At 41.9% G+C, this 25,254-nt stretch overlaps 2 protein-coding genes across 2 annotated transcripts; both read left to right on the top strand.

Annotated features, from left to right (window-relative positions):
* Window positions 1-3,073: 3,073 nt before the first annotated feature.
* Window positions 3,074-11,693, top strand: MED6 (mediator complex subunit 6). Its single transcript, XM_065754755.1, has 8 exons — window positions 3,074-3,121; window positions 4,789-4,948; window positions 6,027-6,118; window positions 8,588-8,670; window positions 9,395-9,503; window positions 9,957-10,072; window positions 10,625-10,652; window positions 11,251-11,693. The coding sequence occupies exons 1-8, from the start codon at window positions 3,100-3,102 to the stop codon at window positions 11,379-11,381; spliced, it is 741 nt and encodes a 246-aa protein (XP_065610827.1). The 5' UTR covers window positions 3,074-3,099; the 3' UTR covers window positions 11,382-11,693.
* A 3,044-nt stretch (window positions 11,694-14,737) lies between these two features.
* Window positions 14,738-21,693, top strand: SYNJ2BP (synaptojanin 2 binding protein). Its single transcript, XM_065754760.1, has 4 exons — window positions 14,738-14,865; window positions 18,502-18,638; window positions 20,115-20,210; window positions 21,065-21,693. Exons 1-4 carry the CDS (start codon window positions 14,799-14,801, stop codon window positions 21,200-21,202), a joined length of 438 nt encoding a protein of 145 aa, XP_065610832.1. The 5' UTR covers window positions 14,738-14,798; the 3' UTR covers window positions 21,203-21,693.
* The last annotated feature ends 3,561 nt before the right edge of the window (window positions 21,694-25,254 follow it).

Here is a 25,254-nt window from a genome sequence, read left to right as displayed (position 1 = left end):
TGGTTATCAATGACATAGCAGCTGGCTGCAAAACCAACAAATGGATCCACGCAGCTTAAGTTGGATGCTGAGCAGCAGTTACCTGTGACAGATCATTCTGCCTCTTTCTGGACACCTCTGCCTGTCTCCAAACCTGCGCATCTCTTAAGATGTAGGGCAACTTCTGGATGGTGCATGTATCCCATCTGCACCCAGGTGGTTTCCCCACACCTGCAGATTGTACTTGTTGCCTTCTTTAGTGAGCTGGCAGTGTCAATCCAGCAGCAGAAATACCACTACATAAATGTCTGCAGAAACAAGAAGAGCAGTGTCCTGACTTTCAGTGATGCTTTAGTAAGAGATCACGTGCCAGGTTACATAGCTGGTGCTTCTTTGCTTGGGATCTCATTTCCTCTCCTGCCTGCAGCTGTAGCAGCCACGTGGCATCCTGACATTTCTTCTTTATTAACTTCTTGACAGATAGCCTTTTGGGGTTTATTAGGAGATTAATAGTTTTCAAGAAGCTTTTAGGATATTACCAAGGTTTTATCTTTTTATTTATTTTTTTTCTGTGCCTTTGAACACGTGACTCCAGTAAAGCACTGTGAGATGCTCTGAGTTCGCTGGGAGCGGTGCTCTTCTCACCACCCTCAGGCTGCTTACAGCAGCGAGCTGAGAGCAGTGAGGGGGACCCAGTTCTGAAGAGGGCACCAGCTGCAGCCATCGTGGCAGCCTCTTCAGTTAGATCTTCCCCGTGGCATTTTTCCAGTAGAAAGAAAAGAAAAAGATCACACAAGCCTGGCTATTTTTTTTTCTATAGTCAATGCATGTGATTAGCAGTATTTATAAAAAGTGTGCATAACACAGTATCTCAGGAAGGAAAAGTACAGGCAGATGCACTGAACAAAAGGAGAAATTAACGACTTTGAAGTCAGCAGAAGTGCCTGATTGAGGATGTGAAGAACAGAATTCTGCAATCTGCCCATTTTATAGGTTTCTAAAGCATCATTCCACAATGGATTTTGAGGCCTATGGAAAACTATGGTGTAAATGTACATGTAAATGTACATGTGTAGTGTCACTAAAGGTACCATCGAAATTATCATCATTTTCAGGATGGAAACAAGGAAATCTCACCAGCAAAATGATAATACAAATTAAGGAAAAGGTATTTGTAGTAGCCCAATTAAACCTCCCCTTTAAAGACGTGGATATTGTGGTTGTAGCATTTCCCTTGCACTGCTCATAATTTTCTAGCATTAGCTGTTGTTCCTTTGTTTTCTTTTTCAGCCGAAACAAAAAGCAACATTTTTTCATTCCTATTTAATATAAAACTGGTAGCAACTCACTCATTTCATATGCAGTTCAAGCTCTGCAATTTTGCATTAGCACAGGAATTTAAATTTCCCTTGCAATTCACATGAAAGCCAGATTTGCACAGAACAGTCAATGGGACTTGGAGCTTGTTACTATCACACTGCAGTTTCAAACATAGGTTGGCAAAATCCAAAGGGCTGTGATAATCTCCTTGTTCTGCAGCCTCTAATATATTTTGGAAACTACCCAGTGTATAATGACAAGGATACAGAGACAATGCTTTTTTTACCTGATGGCATACAGATGGATTATTTTTTCTGCCTCTGAGGTCTGTGGAGATGTGCACAAGGACTACCTTTAGTAGATGGAGTCCTCCCAGTTTAGTTCTGTTTATGTGAGACCATAAATGGAGTCCTTACTAGCGTCCCCTCCGTACCCATAATGTGATTGGAGTGTTCAGCACTACCAATCACACATCCGCTGGGGATAAATAAGATTGTAAATTAGAAGCAGTCTCTTTATTCTATGTGTTGTACATGCAGTGTCTAGCAGAGAGGGTCATAGTAGGACAATATTCTTCATTAGCTCTGATAGCAGAAATACATAAAATTAATTCCACTTGGGGGAAGATGATACTAAATGACATCAAAACATTTGGGCTTGAAAAGGTACCTATTTTTATCCAAGTGTTTTATGGATTTTTTAAGCACACAAATAAATCCTTTGTGAATATGTCTAACTACCCATTCATTCAGGTGCCTTTCTCTGACATTAAAGGCAGTGAGCATAAATTCCTCATTATACCTTCAGAATTCATCAGATCCCCACCTGTAACCCACACCTCCTTCAACAAAAGACAGTGCAGCAATACTCATTAGGACTCCTGCTTCACAGAAAACTAAGGGAAAAAATCTAAGACTTTCATCCCACAGTAAAGGTGAAAATGTTACCAGAGGAACAGTTCTCCCCAGCAGCGCTTCAGCTGCTCTCGCTGTGTAATTGGTGATTTAGTGTAAGCCACTGAGCGCTATTATTTCCAGTGCAGGAGTGTGCTTTTCAGCCCCGTGCCCACCTGAAGGCGTGCTGACTCAGGAGAGGTGCAGAGTCAGGAGGCAGACGAGCAATGTGAATAATTAGAATGAAGTTCCCACTCTCCACTCTCCAGTTCAGGGGGGTGGTTTGCAGGAAGGTACGCGAGGAGTTGTGCAGGCAGCCCAGGAGGGTGGTAGTGTTCAGCTGCGCTCCTCTCCAGGAGGATGGGACATGGCAGGGATCACAGTTGAAGGGGACCTCTACGTCACGTCCAACCCCCTGCTAATGCAGGTTTCCTCCAGCAGGTCACACAGGTGGGTCTTGACCCAAAGAAGGAGGCTCCACGCCCACTGCGGGCAGCCTGTTCCAGTGCCCCATCATCCACCCATAAATCCTTCATTCGTTAGTGTGGAACTCCCTACTTAAATACGGGCTTTAGAATGGCAACCTCTCAGAGCGCTGTTTGGGTATGTGGGTAACTTAAGAGAGACGTGTTTTTGCTCAGGGAGGTGGTGGAGTCCCTAGAATGAGAACGCTGAAAGCTGAAGGTGAGCTCTGAATTATTACGTCCTGCGCCATGAAACGCTGGCACCATTAAGGAGCCGCCCCTCAGCGCGAAGCCCCTGTCGAGGCCCGAGCCCAGCCCGGCCCTGCCGCGGAGGGCGCTCTCCCGGGCTCCAGCGCTGAGCGGCGCCGCTCCGTCCCGCCGGAGCGGTTCGACTTCCGCTCTGCCCCGCTTCCGGTGCTCGGCGGGCTGGTGGCGCCGGGGCAATGGCGGCGGTGGACGTCCGAGGTGCGGGGCGGGGCGGGAGCTGTGTCCGCAAGCGGGCTGCTTGGGCACGGGGTGGGCTCGGGCAGCGCTCCTCGCTTCTGTCTCCCGGATTTGTCTTGACGAAATGATTTGCTGGTGATTGTTTATGCCGTCGGTATGTGTATTTACAGCGCAGGCAGCGCTGCCTTCTTAGCAGCTGCCCCGAGGAGCAGCTAATAATGTGTGAGCTGTTTTGTGGAATGTATCTGTCCATCCGTGACCGTGCAGAGCCGTCACGGAAGAGCGGCGCATTGGAGCGTTAAGTGTGCTTTCAGGATAGGTATACAGTGCGTGGAAGCAGAGGAGCGATTCCTGTGAGAAGGGCATTTGAAGCCATTATTCAGTCTTCAGTGACTTCTCGCCCCTTATGTGATGCTGGTGGTACTTCTTAGTTCGAAGCAACGCATGCCTTTGTTTTTCCTGCCTTCCTATGCCTTGTGACTTTGGTTTGATGTGGCCAGCATTGAAATGGGTGAATTTCAGGGTGTTTTTCAAGGCACCCCGTGGGTCTTTAGGGGCAGTGGATTTGTTGTCTGTAGAACCAATTGCTGACAGTGGTTTATTTGGACTGCCTTTAACTTTGGCTATTCAAGTGCTTGAGAAGTGTAATTGTGCTGTGGTGCGATTGTAAAATTCCATGGACATAAATTTAAATGACCCCACATTTGGAGGAGCATACCTGGTGTATAATGATCTGCATGTTATAGAGTGTATGTCATTTTAAAACCTGTTTTTTTTGTGTATATGTAATTATGAATACTTGCATTGACAGATTTCTGTAAAGCCTGCTGAGGTATGCAGTAAGTAATTTGCCACAAGCAATTTGGTAAATTATTGTAGAGCCTCTCATTTGTGACAGCTGGGAAACATCTACCCAAAATAGTATCTTTCTATTGTTTCTGGGGGTTTTGTTTATTACAGATTTCATCTATATCTTTGAAACATGATTGTATAAGCTGCTGTTTTATCAGAGAAGTTTATTATAATAACATAGTGTTTTAGAAACAGTAACAGTGCTGCTGTTTTGTTTCAGTTCTCTGTAATTCACTCACTGGCTTTATTTGCCTATTTTTCAGTACTATGATTTAGGACTTGGAAACTATTTTTTCTCAGAAATAAGCTGTGTAAAATGTGGCCAGGCTCAGATTTAGTGTAAGGTTAATAACTTTTATTTTCAGCAATGGATTCTAACTTAGTAACATAATTTCAACTTGTCTGAGATCTATGTATCAAAAGGAACTATGACTTTCATGTACTCTACTCAGCTAGTACTGTTGTTTGTAAAATAAGGCTTATATAATACTACTAATTAGGCTTTTATGAGCTAAATATAATTAGGCTGTTATGCAATATTACGATTATTGACTCCCATTCTCAAGATGTTAAAGGTATACCAGCAGCTCGGAGTCGAGGAAAGAAAGACTCCATAGTTACGATGCTGTATTTCTACAGTGTACCTGCAACAGAACAGCAGAAGGCTAAAGGACATCAGTTGTGAACTGAGCTCTATAAATTGTGTTTATAATTGGAATTGGTTTGTGTGGGGCTGTCACACCTGATAGAACTATTAGCTAGTGGCAGCTTACTGTTGGTGATGGCTTGTAGTGTTTCTGTCCGCTTTGGTACTCAACGTGGGTTTCTCTTCCCAGATAACCTCTTGGGAATTTCCTGGGTTGACAGCACCTGGATTCCAATATTAAACAATGGGAGCGTGCTGGACTATTTCTCAGAGCGTAGTAACCCATTCTACGACCGAACTTGTAATAATGAAGTTGTCAAAATGCAGCGGATGACCTTGGACCACTTGAAGTAAGTTGCAACTCAGAGCTGCTTCCTACTAGTATGCTTTGTCCCTCCTTCTTTGATGATTGAATGAAAGCATGCTGCTAACTTTCTGCTTCTCTCTCCTGAGCTCTGTATTCCTGCCATTTGCCTGGGCACCCAGCTTGCTTGCTTGCTTTTTTGAATTTTTAATCTTTTGTATTTAGTTGCTTTCTGCTTTCTTCAATGCTGTTTCGAGGAGTATTGGATTTTGAAGCCTTCTAGCTACGCGTGGATTCTAGTAAATCACCTTTTAGGTATTTCTAATTAGAAAAGATGCCAACTTTCATCTTCCCAGCTCGACGGAAGCTGGGTAATGGTAATGTCTTTAAATGTCTCTTTTATTGCAGTCACTAGAGTTTATGTTAGGGGACACTTTTGTGTCCGTAAGTAGTTTGTGATTCCGTATCACGCTGGCTGCGTGCCATAATTAGTGCGTAACTCCTCTCAGGAGCTGGCTTTTTAGTATGGATGATGAAAGTATGGAGCATTGTAAATAACCTGGTCACAGATGGTTGTGTAATGAGATGGTAGCATTTGCAAGTTAACTTTCTCTGCAGTTTCCCATCTGCTGTGCTGAGTACAAGTGGAGTGTTTGAGAACTATTTGAAGACTCTAAAACATTATAAGGATTGTGGAAGCTGAGCTAAAAGTTCATTTGTAAAGCCACTTGTGTTTGGCTGTGGTTGTAGAGAGGCTTTCAAATGAGATATACAGTTAGTCATATCTGGTCTTTTTTTTACGTGTTTAAATGACATCTTTGTGCTAATAGCTTGTTTTGTTTTCCTTGCTATCTATTTGTCTGCTAATGTGTTCAGTTTAGAAGTGTCAGATTATTGTAATGTCACTTCTATATTCAGGTATACAAATACAGGTGGGTTATATGCAGGTGTATGTGCAAGTTTTGATAGCTGCCTCAGGAAATGCTATGAAATCCCATGTCTTTATTTAGTGCACATTATAGAAAGCTTGCGAACTTTACTATAGTGCTAGGCCCTTGGTATGTCTTCACTTCCCACAGATTTTGCTTTGAGAAAGTTATTCACTCAGATTGTTTCTGTTTCAGTCAGATGGTAGGAGTGGAGTACATCCTTCTTCATGCTCAAGAGCCCATTCTCTTCATTATCCGAAAACAGCAAAGGCAATCTCCAACACAAGGTGAGGGCATTTAGTTCTTCCCACTGCTGAGATGGCCAACCAGTTAGTCTCTTTTCCCTTGTTCCTCATTTGTGTAAACACTTCTGACTCCCCCTTTCTGCCTTTATCCTAAATTTTAAAAGGGAAGTTATGAGGCTTTGTATTGGAGATGTGGCAGGGATATTTTGTCACTAGTGACCTCTGCTGTGCTCATAGCTGGGATTGCCATCTCGTGGTGAAATGTGAAGAGTGCAGTGAGAAAGTGCTGCCCTATGGTGTATTTTGAAATTGGTAGTAGCATTCACACAACATCTTACGTGTTCGGCTCTCTAGGATTTTTCATTTTAGTTATTTAAATGTAAGGCTAATTATATCTTTGCTTGGAGCTGATGAACTTAATTTAATTCCAGGTAATCATCTGAAGTGGCTAGTATGCAATTGGGAGTGGGCCATGATTTCCATCGCTTAGGGAAGGGCACTCATTCATGGTTCTGTTTCTGTCATATTTAAGTTCTGTGCTGCTTGCAGCTGCAGTTGGGTTAGACTGAGTAGCATCTTGTCAGTAAGGGAAGAAGACCTGTCTGAAAAATGACAGTAAGATGATACAGATACTTGTTTCAGTTGTTCTTCTGAGACCAGAGTACTCTGATCACTGACATCATTAGACCTTTACAAGTTCTAATTGAAATACCTGTGTTTTTTCTTCCCTTTCCGTGCAACCTGATTCAGTGTTCCTTTTTAACCTTGGAATTGTTGCGCATATGCGATTCATTTAAAAAGGAAACTAAAAATCACATCTCAATAGTTTTATTCTTATACATAGAAAATATTTCTGATTTCAGATTAAACAGAAAAGAAGAGCATGGTAAATGCTAGTTACTTTTTAACTTTGTTTAGTAACTTAGACTCTGCACGTGCATTTTGCTGTCGCGTAGGACTTTATCTAGCAATGCTTCTTATTTGCTTATATCAGGAAATGGCCTCACAGTATTGTAGTTCCATACTGAAAAAGAGCATGTGTAATTCCACCTCTAATGGATTTTCCAGTTGGTTGTTTGTTAAAGGTTTTGTGTCTAGCTTTTGAAAGGTGCATATCAAAGATACTGTGCTTAGACACCTCTTAATCAAGAGCAGAATATGGCTTCCACAATATGTGTGTTGAGCTTTTTGCTGTAATATGAATGTATATATAATGGTGGAACTTTATTGGAAGTTTCCCATTGTGATTGTACCATTTGTGCTGGATACCTTGCTTGAATTACGTGGTTCCCTGGCTTAAACATTTCCCTTACGTTGAATTTAATCGTGGTGCAGATAGTGGTGTATTCAAGACACAGAAATGGAGCTGGAAATCTAAAATGTGATAGATTCACAACTAGTGTTGAGTAGAAATCATACAGGTCTGTCATATGATTTGTGTATTTTAGTTTTTTTTTAATCTTTTTTTCCCCCAAATTCTTTAATCCAAGCCAATGTGAAGTGATTAAAACCTTGCAGAAAAATGTTGAGATCCCGTAAGTAGGCAGAGTTGTCTGTCCAGGAAGGTAGGCTGCCCTGGTGCAGAGCTGTGAGGTAGGAAAGATGCTGTTCTCTGTCTTTCTGTGCTTCTAGGGAAATGCTGAGAAGGAACTCCTCCTCCTTTTTACTGACTGTAATATGCCCCCAGTTGTCTTGGCCTGTTACTTTAGGCAGATGTCCAAGCTTTGTAAAATGCAAGTGCAGGAGGAATTGGGCCCTGTCAGTAAAAAGGTTGAGACAAAATGAGTTAAAGCAGATGGAGGAACTGGAACAAATGAGTGCACAGATGAGAGTCTTAGGAATGTGAAGCTGACAGCATTGTTATGGTTTCTAAACTGAAGCCTGTTCAGTTTAGAATGTTACAGAGACAACTGTGATGTTTTTCTGCAGTGCAGGTCTAATGAACAGGTACTTTTGATCAGTTAGTAGGTGTTGTTCCCAAACCAGATTTAACAAATGGCTTTGGAAGGCCTTTTTATTTATTTTGGCAGAATGTCATGAATTTAGAAAGACACCCTTTGCATATGCTCAGCTGCCATTGGACATGGGGAAAATTAGCAAAGAAAAACGAGCAGATTGGAGAGAGCAGACTACAGAAAAATGAGATGTTTTGTTTTGGGTTTCTGACAGCAGGAATGACTGATGGAGCTACTTCCAGTTGCTGTTTGCTTGATTCCTCTTGTGTAGCTCTGGAAATCCCAACTTAGCTAAGATCAATTATTTGCTTGCAATAGGAGAAGACTTAAGTCTGATGCTTTCCTCTCTGTAAAGCAGACCTTGGGGCTTTTCTTCTTTGGTGAATAGAGTACAAATAAAACACCTTTAAGGAAAGATGTAAAAGACAAAACTTGTTGATGAGAAGGATATTTCAATTTCTAGTTTTACTGTGAAATTCAGCAACAAATATGGAGTCCTTAGCCAGAACTTCAGGTTGATCCTGCATATCTTTTTTTTTTTCTTTTCCACCCACAGTTATCCCTTTGGCTGACTACTATATTATTGCTGGAGTGATTTATCAGGCACCTGACTTAGGGTCTGTCATTAACTCCAGAGTTGTAAGTATTCTGTATGTTTTATATATGTGTATATAAACAGTTTGTATCTGCTTTTATTTGCTGTTGTTCCTCAGGCTTTTCAGTCTTTCCTTCACTGTAGTAGTATAGTATGTGTATGCATGGCATGCACGAGCTTAAAAGAAATGCCACCCGTTAATATGGTGCATATTCCACATGGAAATGGGAGGTCCTGGCAGAGTGCAGTATGGTCCAAACAGTAGGATGCATTCTTTAGGAGTTAAAGGATCAGAATAACTGTGAACACAAGGTTCAAATAATGAAAGAGAAATTAAATGATAAATATATATGAAGCAGTAATTAAACACATTCAGCTTTGAAATGTTCACAGTAAGGTAGTGTAGTACTTCTCTTTTAATGAAAATTCTCATGAAATTTTAATGAAAATTTTTAATGAAAAGTTAATATGGATTTCTCTTTAAACTCGTGAATTTATTTTTATTCTTGTTGTTGTTCCTCTTCTGTCCTGGCAAACTGTTGTTTATGCAAGTTTTTCCTATGTGAACTTAAGACAAAGATTTTTTCTTTTCCTACGAGATTCTTTTCAAGAAATTACATTCTTAGTCCGAAGCTAGCTGTCCCAGGTTTCTTTCCCAGAACCTAAAAGAATGCAGAGTACTTATCTTAAAATCACTGCTTACAAAAATGTGTACTGTACTTCCTCCTTAAATTGTGAACACTGCATTGTGTTGTCTTGTTCCAACAGCTCACCGCAGTACACGGAATTCAGTCTGCTTTTGAAGAAGCTATGTCCTATTGTCGCTATCACCCATCGAAAGGCTATTGGTGGCATTTCAAAGATCAAGAAGAACGAGGTATGATTCCTAGTTGCTCCTGTACCCCTTGAGAGAAAGGGAAGATAATATTAGAGGGGCTGGAAAGGAAAAAGCAGCACACGGTGATGGTGTGGAGATGAGATTAAGTGCCTGTTCTGTCTCAGGGGTAAGCTGGTGCTCCCTGCCAGGTGGAAGGAATCTTGCTGTGCTGATGGGGATGGACATTGAGATGTGGGTAGGAGATAAAATGGTGAGCTATGTGTCAATAAAATGTGCCCAATGTCAACCTACTGGGGACCAAAGTACACTTTGTTCTGAGGTATTGAATCATTCTTAACCCATCTTCCACAAAAAAAAAAGAACAGCAACAACAAGCCAAGGAGAAAATTGAGCTGAGGTTAAAAGGGGAGTTGTATTCCAACTTCACGTACATCAAGGAGCTGCTGAGAGAAGAAAACTTTTCACGAGCTTCTTACACTTCTGTACTTGCAGAGAAAGCTAAACCAAAAGCCAAGAAGAAAGAAGAACCAAGTTCTATTTTCCAAAGACAACGGGTAGATGCTTTGCTTCTAGACTTAAGACAAAAGTTTCCACCCAGATTTGTTCAGGTATGACACTTAAAAGCCACAATATTGCTGTAACTTGCTCAGAATTTAAGGCAGTCATAAGCAGCTGAAACTGACAGTGAGAATTTTCTGTGCTTTCTGTATTGGTAATGCAAGTTAAGTAGTAAGTTTGAAATGGAAAAGCTTTGGTTTGAGTGCTTGATTCCCTCCAGTAATTGCAGGAGTTAAGACCTTGGCAAAACTATGAGGGCAAATTGCATTATACCAGTTCCTTATCTATTTGTAGAGGGTCTGTAAATGTCAGCTACCAGACTTTGCTGCTGCTTACAGTTTCCTGCTTTCTGAGCTGGATCAGATCACCACAACTATTGTGTTTTAGTTACTCCATTGTTCTGGATGCTCATTAATTAGCATGGAAATACTCAGCATTCTGTGAGGTTGTTGTGATTACCTCTGATAATCTCTAATAGTTCTTTGTACCATCGTGTCAGGTGTGTAACAGCATTGCTTGGTGTGCATTCCTAAGTGAATATTAGGAAGGGTCAAGAATTAAGACTTTAGTTCACTGATGTGTTGTTTTTTCCTTTCCTACAGCAAAAGCCTGGAGAAAAGCCTATCCCAGGTAATCTCTAATGTTAATCACAGGATCTGAAAAAATATGCAATATGTAGCAGTCTTTCAGTTGCCCTATGATCTTGTCACTGCTGCTGCTGAGGTCATTAGGGATTCTGGCATTGCTAAATTGTGCAAAGTACTAGGCAAGAGCAGAGAACTTTGTGATAGCAAGAATGAAATTAAGATGTGTATTCTGCTCCCTATCTTGAAGATGTCCTGCCCTTTCTATTTGTAAAAACTATGTTGTCTGAAGGTCCAAATGCAGGAAATAGTCTTTGAAAGCAGCAGACATGGAAAGAGTAAAAGAGGAAAGGAATACTTTGGTCAGTCTGGCATCCTGGTGATTTTTGGCAAGTTGCTCAGGAAAGCAAGTGAAGGACTTTCATTGATCTGAAGCAACCTCAAAACATGAAAGGCATAAATTAGATATTTTCATCCAGTTCTTTTTTTTTTTTTAATCTTTACAGGCATGAATTTATTCCTTAGTTTCTTAAACCTTTGAAACTAATTTTGTTCTTTTGAAATCAGTATTTTCTAAATGCTCTGAAGAATGTTTTGGGAGTGAAAATAGGAGGTTTAACCCTGTTTTGCTGTTACTTCTTAAGTGGATCAAATAAAGAAGGAGCCAGAGCCAGCCCCTGAAGCTGTCAAGACAGAGGAGAAAGAGGCTGTGAAGAATGCTCAGCAGAGTGCTGCTGCTAAAGGACCACCAGAAAAACGGATGAGACTCCAGTGAGGGGGAAAGTTGATACACGTCTGCATTAGTCAGTACCTGGAAAATAGCAGATTGCTACTCCCTTACTTCATATTTATGCTCTTCAACTGAGACTGTGACATTTCTGGAGTTCAAGTCCCTGTAACAGCTTTTTCTGTAGAAATCTGTTATAAAAATGTTAATGGCAGGGTGTGAGCTGCCTCAAGTAAGGGATTTTCAGTTTTCATCTTTTTTTGTATATTGACTTCTGGGAATGGTTCTTACAGAGTTGTATTTTGCAGCCCTCTGAAATCTGTAAGCCCTTGCCTTCCTTGTTTTTGTTCTTGGTTTGCTATGTAAATAATTAAAAAAAACCCTTTACAACAACAAAAACCTACCCACCTTGTATCTCATTGAATAAAATCCTGGTTGCTAGAATGCCTTTCTTAACTGCTTTGTTAGTAGCAACTATACCATATGTGCAGGCAGCAATTAGTTTTTGCTTGGGTATTGGAATATACTGTGGACTGTTTTGAGGAAGGCAATTTCACCTAAAGAGTTTAGGCTGTCTGCTATAAAATTCTGTGCCTTTGGTATGCTTGGGATACACATCAGAAGTTTGACAACTGAAGAATCAAATCTGTGTAATTCCAGTTTTGAGAAGAAGAGAGATTTGAAGAAGGGCGATAATATGAGTAAGAGGGGAAAAAATCTCTTATGAAGCCATTGGTAGGACCAAGACTTCAGCTTCTCAAGAAAGACAAATATTGACCCTTTATAGAATTGAGTGCTGTGAAGCAAGTAGGATACCTTGTTCTGTCTTGCATTGTAAGAATACATGGATGCGTTAATTAATGAAGCTGAGTGGAATTACGTTTAAAATGAATCACTGCACTTCATGCTCAGAATTTCTCCTAATTTAGAGAGGAGGGCGAAACTTAGGGGAGCAGACTGTCCTTGTGTTTGTCTCTCTTAACAGTGTTTTTGCTTTCAGCAGATGCATCTGGTATTGGTCACTGTCAGACTGAGGACATTAAGAAGGATGGTCTTCTGGTATGATCCAGCTTGAGTTAATGCTAGCATATAAGCTATTGAGAGGACAGAAAATGGCTTTCATGCATGAATAAGTGAATTAGAATGCAGTAAGCTTCTTTTTTTCACAGGGGAACAGTCTCTTCTGAAAAAAAAACATTAAGAGCTGGGAGATGTTATCAAGGAATGTGTTGATTTCTTAGTAGCCATCTTTCAGTGCTGAAGGCTTACTGCGTGAGGGAATGAGGAGTGGGAGTCTTGTCTGATCCTATTATTTGCTGACAAGATATTCTAAAACAATTTTACCAGTTAAGTGAGCTTTGATATTTCATTGCTCAAGTGACATTATATCACATATTACTGCTAAAATCAAGTTACTGCCAAAAAAAAGCTGCTAAAACCCTAAACTGCTATATTTTAGTCAGTTATATTTCTTGGTGTGTGAGAAGTTAAGTTTTTTTTTTTCCCTGGTATTTATATGGTATCTCTTAGTCTGAGCTTGAGCACTGAAGCCCAAAGTCCTTCAGAGGGCATTCCGTATTTGTGAAGTTTATAGATGAAAGAGAAATAAGCAGATCCACATTTTTTACTGTCACTTTGTTTTGGAGGTATTTGGTTGTGTGAAGGGAATATCACTTTACTTCTGCTCTTAGATAATAACTGTTCAAACTTCCTTAGTCTAAATCAGAGGGTTGAAGGAAATGATGATGACCTAAAAATCTAATAAAAACATTCTACTGAGAGCCCAAAGATACGTATAAATGTCTGCATGGGTATCCATATGAACAGATGCATACGTGTATGTGCGTTGCAAAAATCTGGCCACATTACAGGAGGAGAGGTAGCCTTGCTATCTCCCTTCACCAGTTAAAGCTAACAGTATCTGAAAGGTGTCACAGATATGATCATTTCTGCTCTTCACCAACCAAGGTGTGACCAGGCCATGCATTATGCTCACCTGTTCCTCTTTGCCACCTGCACCTTTGTGTTTGAGAAGCCTTTCCCTTAAAAAAAACTGCTACAAGCCATTTGAACAGTCAGTACACATTTGTTGTTTCCTTGGAGAGGTGTGCATATTTTTGATCCAGTATTGTTTTAGTCCTGTATTCATGCGCAGAACAAACAAATGATCACTTAGTTGATGCATGTCCTTCTGCAGCATAGTGTGGAGTATGGATGGCTGGGTAGTGAGGGGAAATCTTCCCAGCGGAATGAGGTATGGTGTAGCACTACTGATCTCAACAATTGGAAAGTTTCATTTCCTTCTGCCAGGACAGTGGATTTCAACCTGTGGTCCTCGAGACTGCTGTGAGTCTGTGACCTGTTCATAAAGGCTCAACAGCAGGTAAGTGGAAAAGTAAATTTCTTGCAAAGATTCCTTATAAAAGGGAAATAGGGGAATGGCTTAGGAGGGAAAGGCCTGATTCCACAGAAGAAGCTAGTAGTTGTTTCAAATTGTGCAAATACCAGTAGTTGCTACAGAACACCTACTGCTACTGCTGTGCACTTTGCAAAGACCATTGAAGCTGTGGCTTTGGATGCTCCTAGGAAAATCTCCAGTAGCCCTTGAGCGCAGCTGGCTGATCCCTTATCAAAATAATTCAACACATTCTGAGTACTTACAGTCTAATGCAACATCATTAAATACTGATTAAAATGTTATCTTTGTTTATTTAAAGTTAATGAATGCAGTCAAGAAGGTATGCTGTTCTTCTTGGTTTGTACCTTGGGTTCTTAAAAATGAAGCACTGAGGCGAGCTGTGACCTTCCAAGAAATGTGGTGGATTTCATTGCTGCAAGAACAGCCATCTGTGAGGCTGCTCTGTGCTTCTGCAGTATTTGGGATTGTTGTGTGTCTCTCCCACCCTTACAACTCCTGCACTATTATACCCGCCTACCTCTGGGCCTTTCTCTTGCTTTACTCTATGATTACCTTGGGAACTGTTCCCAAATACGCTGTCATAGGTCTACAGCATGTCACACAGAAGCGTTTCTTTTAATAAGATGTAAAACGTGTCATTTATGAGAAAGCATGAGGAATCTGGAAATACCATTCGGCAGTTTTATTATGTGATTAAAGCAACGTCTAGAGCTCAGCAGAAGGAGTCGATCTCAACAGTGTGAATTTTACTCTGAAGGAGCATCATTTCTGGACGAAGGGCTATAGTAATACAGTGGTGTGCCAGCCGAACAATCGCCGCTGCTGCTGACTGACAGAAAACCGCCACCTGCCTTTGTAACGGTTTAAAAGGACGCGGGAATTGCTAACCGGTCCGCGAGCCCCGCAGCGAGGGAGGCACTGCCGGCAGCGGGCTGCAACGGCCGCCGGGCCCGGCCCCTCCCGGGCGGACTACAACTCCCAGCGTTCCGCCGCCGAGGAAACGAAAGCGGTTTCCCGGGCGGCCGACTTCACATTCAGGTTGCAGCATGAACGGCAGCGTGGCGGGCGGCGGAGTTTCTGAGGAGGTGATCAGGCTCACCCGGGGACCCTCAGGTGAGGCCGGGACGGCCGTGCCCGGGTGTGCCGCCGAGGGGCGGGGGGAGCCCCGAGCTCCGCGGGAGCGGCCTCCTGCCGAGCCCCGGGCGGGCGGCGCTGGGGCGGAAGGGCACCGCGAGCTGTAGCGGCGCGGCGAAACGCCGTCGGTTTCTCTACTGGAAGCGCGGCGGCTTTAGGGAAGCCTGTGGCTCTCTGTTCAGCTCCTCGTGCTGTCCGGTGGAGCGGTAGGTGTGCTGCCCTTCTGGTGGACACCCAGATCTAGGGGCGCTCCCGCAACGTGAAGTCAGTGGTGCCCTATAAAGGCAGCTCACCGAGGCTGAAGGGGACCTCTGAGTTCAGCTGGGACGGTGCTGAGCTGACTGTGAGGGAAAAGGGAATGGGGAAGTCTGCGGGTTGTTGTTTGGCTTTGCTTTGCCCTGTCTCAGTCCCGTGGCAGTGAACAGGCCTTTAGACACATGCTGGCTCTGCTGCAGGATTGAAGCACCACTGTCGGTGGTGCAGCAAATTAGGGACACGTGCCCCAGTCTGAAGCAAAATCCTGGATCTGAAGCGCTGCAAACTGTGGGGAACTTATGAAGTCAGAGCTTTGATGTACAAGGCCTTCTCTTTAATTAAAACATGGGTGAATGAAACCGGCCCGGCCACCTGCCCAGCTGCAGCATGTGGCCACGGGCCAGAGCTTTGCCTTCTTGTGCCTGACTGTGAGCTGCAGCACCAGCATCTTCACAGCCACTCTGACTGACTGAGGGAAGGCAAAAGGCCAACCCTGCTCTCCCCATAGGCTGTGCAGGTAACACAGATATTGCAATTCCCTCCGTCGTCCTGCCTCAGTGAGCTTCTGTAGACTGGTGTGAGTGATGGGTTTGAGTACATGCAGGTGGTTAGGCAGCATGGCAGACCCTTTGCAAGCAGAGTTCTGTTTCTGTACTGCTTCTGATCTCCTGGTAGCGATCTACAGGATCAGACTTGGCTGCACACTTTGTTTTGCAGCCGCAGGTGGAGTGACTGCTCTGAGAACTGCACAGCCGTGTTGGCATGGTTGTGACCCTCAGCCAACAAAAATGAAGCCAGTTCTGCCTTGAAGCTCCTTCCATGCGTTTGGAAACATTTCACCTAAAATTCTGAGGAGCAGGAAAGGGATGTTGAAGGACAGAATTGAGAGGTCTTCACCAGAAGAATGGCTACTGGAATGTAGATATGATTGCTGTGAGCAGCACCTGTCTGGTCAGTAGGATGGGCTGTCTGTTTTTCATGCAGCCCCTTATGATCTTGAATCACTTGTCATTCATTTGTGTTGAAGGAACAAACCCGTGAAGCAGAGTGTAATCCTACGATCTCTCTAATCTGAGTTTTGGCTGTCTAATTTTCTAGAATATAACTGGAGATAAATGTCTCTGGCAGAAGTTTACTGAAGGGCAGAATGTGTTTATAGTAGCCAAACTGTTCATGTAAGTCTTGTCTTTTTCATATGTCCTTCTGATTACTAAGCTGAAGGAAGGCAGAAAAATCTGGTTTAATGAAAAACTAAATAACTTTGCAGGTTTCACTTGTAGTTTGTATTCTTTAGTATCTCAAAATCCTATAAATTATGTTTGTATTATTATTTTTTTTAGTATTGTTAGAGGGAGTTTTTATGTTTTGGGGGTAAAGGAGGCATGGGAAGGTCAGAAGCTACACCCACACCTTCTGTTAAAGCTTGGTCATTGCACTTCCTCACTAAGGTGAGGAACTTAATGCCTCGTGCTCTCTTCCCCTTCCTCTCTGCTGGTTATACTCTGTTTCTTAACACATAAGCTGGAAGGAGGACAATAGCAGAAGAGCTGAAGGGATGGCAAGGTGGGTATTTTTAGCCAGACTGGAATTCTAAGCACAGAGGTGGAAAGACAGTGAAAAAGCCCTGCATTGAGTCCTGCAGGTACTTAACTCAGTGTGGCATACATTGCTGCCTCGCAGAAATCTGTTCCTTCTTTGTTTTGTCCTTGCTGATGAAAACAGTGGCCTTAGATTGTTATTGTAACCACAGGTGAAAATATATTTTTGTTTATATTGTGTTGTTTTTTAAATATATATATACATAGACACATCAGAACTTGATTAAAACTTGTATTTTCTATAGTATTGATTTCCCTGAAGCTTCGTGGCAAATCATTTTCAGACTGGTAGATGGTTTTACTTTTTTTTAATTCCCATTGAAGGGTGCCTTATTGTGCACAAGTGCCCCTTGTGATAGATGACTCCAGCTGAAAAGTCATTGTTTCTTCACTCTGTTGCTCCTCCCATCTTCTTCCTCATTTGTCTGAAGCTGCCAGGAACAGGAGTGAATAAAATGAAACAGCACAGGTGTGTCAAGGTCACTGTTAATATTTCTCTGCTTCCTAGCTGTGGATGCATGCTTACGCCATGAGTCATCTCATGCAACCTTTGGTCCCTTGTGACTAGTTAAAAATACTGCTTCCCAGCAGGCACGAGGTGTTTTACTCTTTCACTTTCTACTTTGCTTCCCAGCATTTCTAGTCCCAGCTTCGGGAGAATGAGAGAGGAAAACAAACCTGCCTGGCTGAATGTGGGGAGAATTTGCCTTCAGCTGTCCATGACAGTAGGTTTTAGATGACTGTGTTATATCAGAAAAATAAAGGGTTTTTTTTTTTTCTCTCCTCACTTTACTTTGCTGATATACTTTACTCCTTCTTGTCTTTTCTCTCTTTTTTTTCATTACAACACTCCTCTTAGGAATCTTTCCCATCCCTTAACATGTATTAGTCTTGGCAGGGGAATACAGCTGTACATGCAGTGCAGAGTGTGGTTTTCCAGATTTTGAATTCAGTTTGTTCTTCTGGGTTTTGAGGAAACCAGAAGACTTTGTCTTTGACTGTGCTTTAATCCAGCTGCTGGGTCCAGCTAGAGGTCTGTAAACAAGGCTTATTTTAAAGAACCACGCATAACTTAACAAAAATGTGGACATCAGTTCTACATAATGTATGTGTATTCCTTTGTGTTTTACTTGAAATCCCAGAACTTTGTTTCCTGTCATGTTTTGAACTCCTGAAATGGGACAAAATGAATACATAAAATTTGATGGAGCTGTGTCTGATCTGCTGTGACTCCTGGAGGCAAAGGCTGCTGGTCACAGCCCTGTAAGCGTGGATGGGAGCTGCTGAGCTCTTGTCAAGCTGGCTTCTCTTGCCCATTTCCTCATCTGTTGACAGGGACTAGTACTCTTTGCCTTCTTTAACTCCTGAAACCTGTGAGAGATGATTCCTTTTTGCTCTCCAAGGTAATGATTTGCTGCAGCCTCCTTTGAAACACAGAATGCTTCCATTTCCTTTCATTCTGTGCTGAAGAAGTGAATTCCTGCTGAGGTTTGAGCTGGCATCTTAGAAGTGGAGATGTGCTCCTCAGTATTTCTCAACTGATGCTTTGCAGAATGAAAAGATTTGCAGTCAGGGTCTCTCCCCTGCCTGGAAGAACTGATTTTCTTTTTAGACAAAGATGGCTGGGAAGGACGGTGCTGATTTGCATGCTATGAATTTCAGCATGGTGGAGCAAACAGGACAGCGTGGGTGGGCACAGTCCCCAACAGCAGCAAGAACGAATGAGTGTTCTCTCATCAGCTTTCTCTTTGGCTTACCTTAGGGCTGGGCTTCAACATTGTTGGTGGGACAGATCAGCAGGTCATTTCTAATGACAGCAGCATCTATGTCAGCCGGATCAAAAAGGACGGGCCAGCTCACCTTGATGGCCGATTACAAGAAGGAGATAAAATTTTGGCGGTAAGCCTTTTCTTCTGTCACCCTGTGTGATCTTGAAGTACTGTGTTGAGTGCTGTGATGCGAGATGCAGGTTTGCCTCCAGAGGAGGAAGGATGTGATGAGCACAGTTGATGAAGAGCTGCGGAGGAGATATTCTGGGGATTTGAGGAGAGCTTTGAGCACCAGGGAGATGAGTGCCTCTGCACATGGGCCCATCTCTTTCTGCTTTCTCAGGAGGTGCTTTTTGGTGCTGCATTTGTAATTCCTCTGTGACTTGCCTTCCTTTAGACTTCATCATGCCTTCTGTTGTTCACAGAGGATCGTTATTTACCCACATAGAAGTAAAATACTTTTACTTTTTTTTTTTCCCCACTAGCATTCTGTGACTACCAGTTCCCTTTCTCAGGAGGATTTCTAGGTCATAATTCTTCTAGGCTGTAAAACTCACTGCAACTCGAGTAATACAGACTGTCCCTCCTTTTAGACAAATGTTTTAAAGTATCCAAGTTTGAGTCCCCCTTGTTCTTCTGTTGTCAGTCACACAGGACAACACGCTTCAAAAAGCAATGGGTGAAGAAGTAGCTTCTCCTAGTGTGATATATGATCTTTGAATACTCTTTAATTTTATTTTATACTTAATTACGTTCCACGTGTGAACTTCTTAGTCCCTGTAAATGAATTGAGTACCTCGTACTAGTTAGAGCCTACTATTGATGCAGAAAATGACTTTAAATTAAACCACAGAGTACTGTTCTTTATTTTGTTGACAGTTTAATATTTTTTTTCATGTGTTTGGGGACTCTCGAGATGTGTTGAGAGAGAGGAGGAATTGGGTGTGATCTCAAGGGATGCAATTAGAGGTAATGCTGATGAAACAGTGAGGAAAAAAAATGGGATGAGTATCTTTAGTTATTGAATGAATTTAAACAGGCTATAAAACCTTCTGCCATGAGAAGTTAAAGAGAAATTGTAGCATTTCAGAGTGGATGCCAACATGCATGTCTTTTATTTTTTAACACCAATGTGCTTTTAAATTTAAGTTTTCATCCATCTTTCAAAGCAAACTTTTCAAAGGCATACTAGTAGAGGACACAATGTTGGAAAGATACTCTCTTAACAGCAATAATAATTATGCTGTAACTTCTTTTTTTTTTTTTTTTCATTAGCTATCACAGTTACACCAGTATTATTTCCAGTAAAGCAACAATGTAATAAGCTGCTATTGACACAACTGTTGTCTTCTGGCCTTGTTTTTTTCACTAGGTAGAGGTGTTGGAAAAAAAACCTATATTTTGTCTTGAAGTTTCTGATGTTATCTCCCAACTTAAAAATGTGTTTGTAGTATGAATGGGTGAACATTGATGTTGGTGTCTGTTGTGTCATGCCCTCAGTAGCGGAATTTTGTGGAAGATTTTTAGCTCCTGTCTGTGCCCTTTAGCAGTTGGTTCTCCTTTTCCTTTTCCTTTTTTTTCTTTTCTTTTTTTTTTTTTTTGCTAGATCAATGGCAGAGACTTGAAGAATTTGCGACACATGGATGCTGTGGAACTGTTCAAAAATGCAGGCTATGATGTGTCTCTGAAAATTCAGCGCAGGGTACGTTTAACCTGCTTCTTAGGCTTATTTCTGGCTCCATATAGACTGGCTTCTATGGCTGTTATTTCTCTATTATGAAGCAGAAAAATGCAGTGTCCAGGTGCTCAGTGTAAGTTATGCATATAAAGAATTTATCTGCATAGCCTCCCCTAGTCAGTGAGTGTGGTGTCCGTACCTTGGATTACTTGTTCATAAGTGTATCAGTGAAGTGCTGAGGTTGGAGGAGTCCCTGGGTTTTTCTTTTGCTGTACTATGCTGTGTTTTCTTGCATCTCTTTCTCAGAGGCAAAGGTTTGTCTGTGAAGGCAGAATCCCACGTTCTCCAGTTTTCTTTCAGAGGCCAAAATCTTACTGGAGTCAAAACTTTCTTGTTTCATCTCACGTTAGTGGTGAGATGTGCATGTAGCCCAGCACAAAGGAACATTTACTGTGTCAGTTTAAATGTACTGGCATTGTTTTGGACATAAAAAAAGAGGAATCCTTTCATCCTCTGCTGCTGCCTGAACATCCCTGGCTAGCACTGAAGTTGACAAAGGAGATCCTTGATCAGCTTCAAGCATGTTGGTGGGAGGTGGAGGGATGAGACCCCTTTTCTACTTCCTTAATGAAGGAATAGAATTCTTGAACTTTCCATGGGGGGCAGATAGGAAAAACAGTGGAAATTACTGAAGGAAGAGGTGCCCGCTAGTGGCTGGGTGAAGCTCAGTCCACCTGAAGCTGCTTTAACCCTCCTGTGTGTGTGCACAGGCAGCTGGGGAAACCGTCTTGCATGTCCTTACAGAGCCAGCTGGTCCTGACACAGAACCGGGGGCTGCAGTGGCCTCTCTGACACAAATGCTTTCTTCTTCCTTGTAGTTGCAGCCAGAAAATGGCCCAGCGGGTCATCGAGGTGGAGACTCGGGTGGGCTTCCCCTAGCAGCCATTCTTGTACCAGGCCTGGCGCTTGCTGCAGCAGCAGTCTGGATCTTGTTGAGGTATCGACACCGGATGTGAAGAGTACACGCTTTGGATATCACTGCGTATTTTACACAGCTATGATGTAATTTAAAGATAGAGATTAACGTCTTATCACAGACTGATGTCAAAGAGGATCATTGTCTATCATAAAGTTGCTGCTGGTCTTCCTTATATATAGATTTGTTGCAGAGTGAATGGAAGCAGGAAGGAACAGGGGAAAGGAGATGACTGTGTTCACGTAATAGGTGGGATGGCTGTTGTGTTGTATTTTTTTTAAACTCATGAGAAATTTTTAGCCATCTCCCTCTTTTTTGCACCATGAACTTTCAAACGCACTCATCTATTCCATGTTTTAGGATGTGATTCTTTATAAAGAAGTTGGGAGGGTGGGTGGGATGGTTTTAAATCAAAAACTTTCACTAGAGGCTTTGCCTTGTTCCCACTGAATTTCTCTTGGAACTGATGATCCGTATCTGAACCATGAATAAAAAGAAGTAATGCAGAGGGTATCTTATTTTTTTCTGTTTGGGTTTTTTGTTTGTTTGTTGTTGTACTAAATAAATGCCTTAAGAAAAATGTATAAAATCTAATCTACAGTTTCACTGGTAAAATCTTCAGTATGCCTGCTGCTTTAACACTAACATACAGTATTGGTGAGGTATTCTGCCAGTTCTGGAAATACAGAAGACAGTCCACTGCTAGAGAAAGTCTTTTGTTGTCAGAATGGCTGCTGGTTACTGAATCCGAGGATTCAAAAGAGTATGTTTTCCACAAATTGCTAGCATGGTAGAGAGAGATGTGCAGGCAATTGAAACACAAGGATGAGTAATGGCAAGAGATATGTTCGTGCTGAAGCTGCAGAAGTCTTTCAAGTAGTAATGAAGCAGTAGTACCTCCATCCTTCAAGCTGATTGAAGTCTACATCTTCTGGGTGAAAAATTTCTGTTGTGGGTTTTGTTTTTTATTTTTGGTAGGAGGAATACTGCTTTTCTGTAGCAGCTAACTTGCTTTCTATGGTCAGAAAATCTTACAGTGATTGAAAGAGTAAAAGCTGAGAGCAGTCTGAGATCATCCTGGCTATGGCTTGCTGTGAAGACTGATGTGATGCACAGGCTCAGGAGATAGGGTGCCGAGTGTGAGACAGAGTAAGGTTTAGCAAATACAACTGAAGGGCAGACCTTTTCTCTGGAAAATATGTTACTGAATTTACCTGCAGAAACTTACCTCCTCACTGTGATTGGAATAGTTTCAAATGCTCCAGCTGACCTGAACTCTGGGGTAAGAACCCGTTTCTCTTGTCTCCAAATGTTGTGGGTTTTTTTTGTTGTTGTTATTTTTGTAAAAGAAAAGCACACTGCATGATCTGGTCTGTATGATGCAAAGAAAAATCATATATGTAATATACATATTCAAACAAAGAAAAACTGGTGTCTCGGTGCTTTACTTTTCTCTTTGTTGTTATTTTAACAGGACATTGATGTTGCATTTGAAAGTGTGTGTCTGCTCAAGGCTGTAGTCCTGCCATCTGCAGGAAGTAGAAGTGGTATGCTGTTCCTAAATCACCACAGAGGTTCAGAGCAATCAGGCCATGTGAAATCTTAACCTGGCATGTAAACTGCTCTACTGTTAAGAGAGTCTCCTCTCTTAAGCAGGAGGAATTTTCCCTGTGTTCTTGGGGGACCTTAGGAACAGACTTGATGCACTGGTGTTTGATAGCCTGAGCTGATGCATGCAGCGACTTGCTTTGGTGGGCCCATCAGTTATGTTGGACTGTGTGAGGGTGGCTGTTAGGACAGATTTTTGCAGATGCAGTGAGAAGCAGTGTACCTGCCTGTGACCTGCTCTGAATGTTTGTCTCTGGTGTCCTTGTAGAGCACACGTGTCTTAATGTGGACAACTACAGCTTGACACTGTTTTATTCCAACCATCAAAACAAAGGTGCAGAGAGCAAGACAAAGTCTGAGGAACAAACTTTCTCTTGTTAACATCTGTGTGAGTCTTGTCTGCCTGCAAGAAAGGAGTGTGGAACAAGCTGGGGAGGATGAGGAGCTAAGGAAGAAGTTATTTGCTCTTACCATTGAAGTCAGAAGAGAATGCTCTATGCTCTTCAGGCACGATTGCTATCTGTTCTGCAGGCAATTTATTAAATTATGGGGGGAGAGTTATCTCCAGAGCCCAAATAATTCATGTGGCTTACTGAGCAGCTGAAGACCTTTCTGGTGCATGCTATTCCTTTGAATTTCTTTTCCACAATTATTTGAATTACTTTAATATTGTTGCATTAACTTGCTGGCTTTTCCAGAAGTAGCCTTTTTCCAGAATAGTGGCTTTTAGTTAACTAACTTTCTCTGCCTTCTTCAAAAATATATGTAGATACCACCAAACAATCCTCTTTCCAGTCCTTAGCCACCTCATGTCCCATTTATTGAAAAAATCACCTTGACTTTCAACAGCCCTATGAGTTGTGACTAGTATTTCTTTACCTCAAGTAGCCCATATCACCTAAACTTTCTGTGCTTTCCAGAGTTTCCTTCTCCACTCAGTTTCCATAGCCTTGTGTTTCGCCTTTATTCTGAGCACTGAATATAACATTTTCTGTCATTACTGAAGAAGTAAATTAAATAATAAAAAAAAAAGCTAATGATGACAGGGTGCACATGCAAAAAATGAGAGAGTATGTTAGGGAAAACACTTAGGACAGCTGAAACTCTTACCCCTGATTCTTTCTCATTCTCATCAATCCCCTCAACTTATTGTGAACTTGCTGAGCCTGTGTTCCCATATCCGCAGTGTAAGGACCAATCCACTTAATTTGATTGACTTCTGTATGGGAACTGTTGAATCACGGCCTGAACCACTGATTGGTCACCTGAGGTGAGCACTGAGTCAGCCACAGAAGCACAGGTGAAGTAAAATACCTGTGTGATTGGAAGGGGTGGAGTCTGGCTCCACCTCTCCCAGACCCATTTAAGGGCTGACCACCACCACCAGGGAAGGATCTCTTGTTGGCGATTCCTCCTGTGTGGAGTTATTGGTGAGCCTCTCTTTATTTACTGGTTGTCTGTTTACCATCTGGATTATACCATCCTCCTCACTATTTTCTGTGAATGCTATTCTTTTGGGTTATTCACCCTACAACTTCCTATGTATTTCAGGCATTTATGTCTCACTAAGTTTCCTCAACTGTATGTACTAATGATGTATATTTGACTTGGGTGTAACAGTGAGAAAAAGCAACCAGGCTGGATTTGAAGATAGGGAGGTGTGCTGCTTCTGGCACTTCTTACCTAAGCAAACTAAAACGGAGCATGTGGAAGGGAAAGATATCTTACTTTCAGTTTTCCTTCAGGTTCCAGGAACTGGCTTGTTAGGTGTTTTATGAAAGAGGCCTCTAATAGCTGAGGGTTTTTTCCCTGTGAGGGTGCTTGCGTTTTGTAATTGTTTTACCTTTCACATATTACTTTTAAGAAATGAAGCCAACTGAACCCTTTAAGATTCTCAGTGAACTTGTAAGAATTGGCTTAAAGTAGTAAACTGTATAGCTTAAAGTAGTAAACTTAAGTTAGTAAACTGTATTCCTTCAATTCTTTTACTTTCTGAAGTGCTGTACAGAACCTGTAGATCACAGTACAAACATCATTGCCATGTAGAGAGAGAAATTCACTTCATCTTCTTTTTTTTTATACCAAAAGGGCAGCCCATTTTGCTCAATTGCACGACACTAGAAACTTGTGCTGACTGTCATATGAGTTTTGACTTCTAAATCCTCTACCCATGCCCAGATATGACCTACACGATGTTGGTAAGAGTATCAGTATTTTGCATTTTGTTGAATGAATGCATATTTGAATTGGCTGTGCTCACTGACAGATCTACATTACTCTTTGTCTGCAGTATAATTTGCTCACCCCACAATCTGTAGCAATATTGATTTTTGTCTTCTGCCAGATTGGTGGAAATACTGAATGGAGTTTGGTACAGAGGCGGTGTCCCAATGTCGTTTTTTTTTTTATAATTGTTGCTATCTTCTGATTGTTGGATTCTTTGTATGTTTAATGGGCACATTTTGATGGCTGAGCACTAGCACA

This window comes from Cyrtonyx montezumae, unplaced genomic scaffold (assembly GCF_038088225.1).
Source record: "Cyrtonyx montezumae isolate F1298 unplaced genomic scaffold, pur_monq_1.0 scaffold_10, whole genome shotgun sequence".
Lineage (NCBI taxonomy): Eukaryota > Metazoa > Chordata > Aves > Galliformes > Odontophoridae > Cyrtonyx > Cyrtonyx montezumae.
This window is presented reverse-complemented; position numbering and strand designations above follow the sequence as displayed.

Excerpts from the sequence above, each read along its gene's own strand:
- SYNJ2BP (XM_065754760.1), top strand. The coding sequence starts at position 14,799 with ATGAACGGCAGCGTGGCGGGCGGCGGAGTTTCTGAGGAGGTGATCAGG. Across the intron at positions 18,639-20,114 it reads AAGGAGATAAAATTTTGGCG|ATCAATGGCAGAGACTTGAA; the intron begins GTAAGCCTTTTC and ends TTTTTTTGCTAG. Across the intron at positions 20,211-21,064 it reads CTCTGAAAATTCAGCGCAGG|TTGCAGCCAGAAAATGGCCC; the intron begins GTACGTTTAACC and ends TCTTCCTTGTAG.
- MED6 (XM_065754755.1), top strand. The coding sequence starts at position 3,100 with ATGGCGGCGGTGGACGTCCGAG. Across the intron at positions 3,122-4,788 it reads GGCGGCGGTGGACGTCCGAG|ATAACCTCTTGGGAATTTCC; the intron begins GTGCGGGGCGGG and ends TTCTCTTCCCAG. Across the intron at positions 8,671-9,394 it reads CTGTCATTAACTCCAGAGTT|CTCACCGCAGTACACGGAAT; the intron begins GTAAGTATTCTG and ends TTGTTCCAACAG.